This window comes from Pholis gunnellus (genome assembly GCF_910591455.1).
Source record: "Pholis gunnellus genome assembly, chromosome: 6".
Taxonomy (NCBI): Eukaryota; Metazoa; Chordata; class Actinopteri; order Perciformes; family Pholidae; genus Pholis; species Pholis gunnellus.
In genome coordinates, this window is record NC_136532.1 from 17,750,184 (window position 1) to 17,756,491 (window position 6,308).

Sequence of the window (6,308 nt, forward strand, 5' to 3'; positions counted from 1 at the left end):
TTTGTGTCTTAAAGTAATTTGGCACAAACAACAACAATAAACCTCAATGGTTTGTTAGGTTTAGGTTCATTTATGAATCACTTATGCTCAGACATGTTATACAAATTATTACAGACCTGTTCCGTCTTTAGATAGAACACAAAGTAGTGAGTAGCTTATATTGTCAGCGCTGGCTATGTTGGGGCTTGAAGCGGTCCCAGCCAGGCTTTGGGGTATATGTGCGTTCAGGAAGAATAAAGTCTTTCAGTCTGTCGGGTAACGGCAAGGCTTTGACTCTGTCTGCCGGGGGCCAAGGCTGTAGCTGGCTCCTTATGAATGCCCTGCAAAAGCATCGAAGAGCGGGAGGGCTCGCTTCGTGCTGCACCACGCGGTCGTGCAGGTCTACCAGAGCCTGAGCGTAAGGGTGAGGGTCCCGCCCGGGCACAGGGAGCTCCAGCCTGAGAGGCAGATGCAGCATGGGGACGTCTACCCTCGCTAAGTCGAGCAACGCCTCAGCTTGCTCCAGAAGCTCAGAATTGCGACTTTGATCTGAGCACTGCAGCAGGGCCGTTTGCAGCCGCTGGAAAAGAAGGCTGTAACCTGACCAACAGGTCTCGCCGTGATAGGAGCAAACCAAAGAGGCCCCGCTTTGGATTAAGAGCACAGCCAGAGGGAAGAGCAGGTCAAAGTGCTCCAGGCTCGTCTGCGTCAGGGACGGCTCGCCATCCTCATTCAGACAGCAGCTGGGGTCCACGCCGTGAGCCAGCAGGAGCTGCGTGGTTTTCAAGCAGAAGTTACCGATCTCTGCAGCGTCCTCCTCGTTGGCCTCCAGAGCCTCCTTCACCAGAAACACCAAGGAGGACTCAACCGTTTCACCCTCTACTGTCGCAGCATTAACGTCGGCACCTGTAGAGAAGAAGGCATCACTCAGAACAAATCTGAAACCGTTTACAACTGTTGCATGCACATTAGAGCATATGTGCCTTAGATATTTATCAACGACTCGTTTGACAACAGAGTAATTGTTTCGGTCCTTTATGAAACTCACAAAACTACTGAGGATAGCTCAGAGAGCTTTTACTGGTTACAGCTTTAATAGTGAATTAGCCTTTTTTAAGGGCTACTCCAGAAATGTAGTACTTCCATAAAGTTGGTGGACTTCTGAAACAGGTCAAATAAAAAGGGGGTAACAATTGAAGAAGGTATCCTGATGGCAGTTACTGTATGTTTGAAATGGTCACAGTCAAGAGACGCATCTTGAAGGACTGGAAATCTGGATCAACAATCAAAAACTTTTGAGAAAAATTGTCCATAAACGATCTGGCTTTGGAAAAAGAAAAGAAAAAAGACCCGAGACCTGGTTGTAATTACCTAAAAGAGACAAGACCATGAAGTCTACATGATGTCCATATTTTAGCCTGACAACCACTGACAGTTTACTTTGATCTCAAAATGCATACAGGTGGGCAGGCAGGTATGCACACTAACACAAGTTGTGGTTTAACCACATTCCTGTTTGAGAGGGTATTTTAAAGTGGACAAGAAGGCAAAGTGAAGATGAAGGGTGTTTTACGGTCAGTACCTCTCTCAAGTAGAAGCTGGATGTTCTCTGTGTTATGCACAGTGAGTCCATCGCTGCTGGCCAATGCATGGAGCAAAGGGGTTTTTCCTTTGGAGACAAGAGCAAACCAATCGGTTTTCAGAATGAAGGAATCAGTAGCAGAATTATCATTGTTTAAAACGGCCGAGCAATGTAAATTTACCGTGTTTATCCATTGCATTCACATCAGCACCCATGTCCAGCAGGGTGAGCAGGCAGGTGAGCCTCTCCGACTCCTCGCTGGCAAGATCCAAAGGACTGCTCTCATGGATCTACAGAGTCAAATGTATATTATTTACATGGAATGCTAAGGAAACAGAAGGGGTACCACGACAACCAGAGAGGACATGAATCCAAGTTTGACCGTTGCCTCACCCTGTCTCTCTTTTCAACACTCGCTCCGTGCCCGACCAGCAGCCTCACCATGTTTGGCTTGTTCCTCAAAACGGCTATGTGTAGAGGATTGTAGTAAGACACTGGGTCTGCAGGGTAGACACACATTCATATTAACACACTGATTCTTTATCACAGAGATTAAATATAAAAATCAGACGGATAAAGATTTCTGACAATACTACATTGTCTTTAAACGTGTCTGGGCGAAGCTACACAACCTCCTGTAAAATGCTGGCTATGGTCACCAACTGGCCCCAACCCAGTGCTTACGTTTGAGAGGATTCTGTTGAAGGGTATATTCTCTGTATCCGCTTGTGTTTCCGATATTAACTAAGTGTTTCAAATGCAGCATATGTTTTGTCAAGCTGTTGTGTGCTCTCTCGCCTGGTTGGCAGTAATCCAGTATAAAAGCACATAATAAAAAGGTAATTCTCAGTTCTACATGCAACAGAACTGCACCTGACTGAGGTTTCTCAGTGGAACACAGACTGATTGTTTCTTCCTGCGTGCATCTTTATATAACAAATTCTATTTTATGTAGACATTATAATAGGTGTCAAGATTATTAAATTCCACATATGTGACTAGTAGCTATCCTAACTATATATGCTCTTGCTTCAGCACAGTGCCTGTCAGATAACTGGCACAAGCTATTCTTAAACAGGAAGGAAAAGGATGACAAATAGTTGAAAAAGAATAGAGAAACTCGAATATTTTTGCATGCTACAAGGGAGAATTTGTCAGTGTTAACTTTCTTGAAAAAGACATTCAAGAAATGTAAAAGATGAATGACGCAGCCTCTGCCAGGTTTCCCTAATTATGTCCCGAGGGAAAGACATTTTTACTCCCACTAGAGGTCACCATAGCAAAGTCTGGCTGAGCCCTGGCAGGTTTCATCACTGCTGCAAGACGTGCCGCACTCTCCGTTGCAATTTGCTAAAGGGAGACTTATTCTCTCAAGTGTATATGCACGGCAACTCGCTCAATATACAATATGACGGAAGAAGTAAAAACGGCAGGTCTAGTTATGTTTCCAAGTAAAATATGTCTTTAAATGTTTCTAATGACTTCAACTGACAATGTAGCAGAGACTAACAATCACCCATTAAAACTGGAGCGAGATGAAAGCTACTCTAGCCAACACGGCATATATTTCTATTTGAACAAGTAGGTGCAATAGCCAGAGTAACCAATATCAGTGTGTTGGTTTCTCTGGCTGGCTAATCCTACTTTAGGTGCTTGGTTATTTTAATAAAACTTTGCACTGTGTATTTACAGCCCACTCACAAATTATTTCTCACCTTCAAAATTGAGATCAGCTCCATAGCGTAGAAGGATTTCCGCTGCACTCACCAGTCCCCGCTCTGCCACCTTAAACAGAGCATAGCTGATGCCTTCCACAAACACGTCCGACTGGGACTCCCGCTCCAGAAGCTCCGCTAGAGAGCCACAAGCTCCAGACGGATCCTCAGGGCTTCGGACTCTGGACACAGGAGCAGAAAGTAGCACTGATTCAGACAAACTGTGTTTCTATCGAATGCATTCTGAAGTTACAGCGGTTATGGTACTACAGCTGGAGTAAAACACACTGCTACAAACTATTTAAACAGAACTACTGTTTAAACTTCGCTTTACCTGTCCTCGTGAGTACAGTCTCCTTCCTCCAGTCCAACAACACACAGGACAGCATCTACCAGCGGCTGGTACTCATATATGATCCTACGAAACCCATGGAGGAAAGGCATGGCTCCTCCACTCTATACCTGGAGCACAAATGTACAAGTGAACACAAGTCATATCGAGGGCTCCTCTTCAGATCAACATGCTTAACCCTCATCCTGCCAACATATTTAACACAGAGCGACAACTGACTGGGGAACACAAGAAGAAACAGCCAGAACATTTTAACTTCTTCTCAAAACATTACTATTGATATAATCTGGAGGATAAACTATTACAAATAATTTGCATATTGTGTAAAAGGAAAACTGTGTCTAGTTCTAAAGTGCTCCAACCCCCCTGCAAGTGTTTAAGCAGACATGTTTGTTTTTTAAAGCAAAGAAAAGAAAGCAATGAGATGAAGTAATTTGGAACACATTGATTGACAAATACATGAAATATAGAATTGATAGAATAAAGTATCAGATTTGACAAAAGTGTTTTACCTCTGGAGTGTAGTTATCGTAGCTGGTACGATGTCGATTTCAGCTGACAAATGATTTTCGACACTTGCACTTTGCAACTCTGCAAAAAATATTTTAAATCTTAATGAATGTATCTTTGCAATTTCTACACAAGCACCGTTCAACTATCTTCTTAACGTTAGTTAACGTTACATTTGGCTAACGTTAGCTTTATGTTCTAAGAAGAAAGTTACTCGTCATATTGTAACGCTAGCGAGCTAGCTTAGCAGGCACATGTTAAACATCACAGTCGACGCTAGCATGGGTGGCTAAATGTATCACTCATTTAGTTTCCTAAATCATGAATTCAAGTGCTTGAGATAAATTACTTTAACAAGGTAAGTCGTTATAAACTCATTCAGACACTCACGCCAGTTGTACGCTTGTGAAACCGGAAGCTTCGCCGACGTCAATCGCGTCAGTCCCACGGTGTTTTCGTTCCCCGTTAAAGCACAAGAGGGCAACGATGGTTCCTCTAGATACACTGTCCTTGACCTGCAGCTACAATGTAATGAACAAAACAAGATTTATCCAGTTTAGAACTCAAAGAAAGATTAATGAATAAATGAACAAGCAAACAGGCATCTGGCGTATCACTCAGTCATTAAATAAACAATGATAGAGATTGCTAAGCTTGATGCAGAGGCTTTTTTCGTCTTTCTTTGAACAGCAGTTTGTTACTGAGGCATAACGGGGTATCCACATTATATATAGATTTTTTTAAAATTTGTAAACTATTTGTAACAAGATAATTTATTTATTTGGTGCAGATATGAAGTTTGTATGCTTATGACGTGTTTTCTATTGAGCATGTAATGGTTTTACGGTTGTACACAGGTTTCAAGCAAGGTTAGGACTTTAATTGAATTGGAAGGATTTTAAGTCGTGATTGTGCAGGAAGCTGTCAATCTGATCTGGCAACACTGTTCACAGATCATTATTCACAGTCCACTAACATGTCCTGTCATGTATTGGACAAACCATAATAACAGACCATTTTCATTAGGTCTGCTTCTTCCAGAGATCAAGACATTGATTATCATTTGGTATTTTTGTTTGATGTTCTTGCAGACAAAATGTGACCAACAAAATATTTTACCAACCAATTACAGTTCGTCCTTTGTTTTACTTTGTCCATATGGCACATTAGTCTAAGACAGCAGCAGATTTTTTTTTTTTTGACAACTACTCCATTATTCTGATAGCATCTGGTTGGTAACAGTCGCCTTTGTCCCGTTTAGCAAACAAACCCCTGCCGTGTCTGGGTTTGGTGACAGATGGCTCGCTTTGAGAGCTGTTGAATTATATGCTCTCTTACAAAAGATATCATTTTTAACACATCTGTGTGTCTAATTTTGAACACATCATATGGTAATTACATTGTACGATGGATATTTTTTAACTGACTTTAATGAAAAAGCATCATTCAGTAACAAGAAAAATCTGAATATGCAGTTTCTGTCTACAGCTATTTTGGTACCCTTAATGATAGCGCTTCATGTGAAGCTCCTACTGTACCTATTGTATTAATATTAATAATACATGCAAACCAGAGATTCTGTGTGTACATTTTTAAAATGACGATGAACAAATACATAAGATGGGATTCATTTCAATGCTTTTACTGCAGTTGTGTGTGTATTATGTAAGGTAAAGTACAGTATGCTGTATGATTGCAGACCAAAAAATGGTTGCTTCAAACCCAGTCTTTAGGTGGCAGCAGTGCATCACTGGCCTACACAGGGCTCTGAGCTTGCAATCAGTGGTACACATTTGTACAGCACATGCATGGAGGCAAACACAAGCCCTCATGTAAACATGGGCTAAAATGCAGACAAACAGTCCTGGGAGAATCTGTTCTCCATACTCAGAGCTCCTCCTCTGAAGTAGAAAACAGAATGCAGTAATTTAATCAAGGCTTGATTAATTCTAATTTTGTCACTTTCAGGAAAAATTATTATTTTCCCATCCAGTCACCCGATCAATAAAGCATTGTTCCCTGAACACATGGCAGGCCGCTCAGAATCCCTCTAATGTGGCTAAAGTCTCTTTTGCTATATTCCAAACACGCTCAATTTACTCAAAATGTTTGAGCCATGTGCTCATGAATAATCTACTTTACCTCTCCTTTAATAAATCTGCCAGCGATT

The 6,308-nt window shown here is 41.7% G+C and overlaps 1 protein-coding gene across 2 annotated transcripts; it reads right to left on the reverse strand.

The window, feature by feature from the left end:
• Nucleotides 1–4,564, reverse strand: asb6 (ankyrin repeat and SOCS box containing 6). 2 transcript variants are annotated; one of them, XM_079160790.1, is made up of 8 exons: nucleotides 4,529–4,564; nucleotides 4,141–4,219; nucleotides 3,611–3,738; nucleotides 3,277–3,458; nucleotides 1,955–2,061; nucleotides 1,743–1,851; nucleotides 1,562–1,648; nucleotides 1–885 (listed from the first exon to the last, which is right to left on the reverse strand). In XM_079160790.1, exons 3-8 carry the CDS (start codon nucleotides 3,718–3,720, stop codon nucleotides 164–166), a joined length of 1,317 nt encoding a protein of 438 aa, XP_079016916.1. In that variant the 5' UTR covers nucleotides 3,721–3,738; nucleotides 4,141–4,219; nucleotides 4,529–4,564; the 3' UTR covers nucleotides 1–163. The 2 variants fall into 2 exon arrangements, with proteins under 2 accessions (XP_079016916.1, XP_079016917.1); XM_079160791.1 differs by lacking the exon at nucleotides 4,529–4,564 and having other exon boundaries at nucleotides 4,141–4,436.
• Nucleotides 4,565–6,308: the final 1,744 nt, after the last annotated feature.

What these genes read in the sequence shown, in the direction of transcription:
- asb6 (XM_079160790.1), bottom strand. Translation starts at nt 3,720, where the DNA reads ATGCCTTTCCTCCATGGGTTTCGTAGGATCATATATGAGTACCAGCCG. An exon ending in GACTGTACTCACGAGGACAG is followed by an intron (nt 3,459 to 3,610) that starts GTAAAGCGAAGT and finishes TCCTGTGTCCAG; the next exon opens with AGTCCGAAGCCCTGAGGATC. An exon ending in GTGTTGAAAAGAGAGACAGG is followed by an intron (nt 1,852 to 1,954) that starts GTGAGGCAACGG and finishes TTGACTCTGTAG; the next exon opens with ATCCATGAGAGCAGTCCTTT.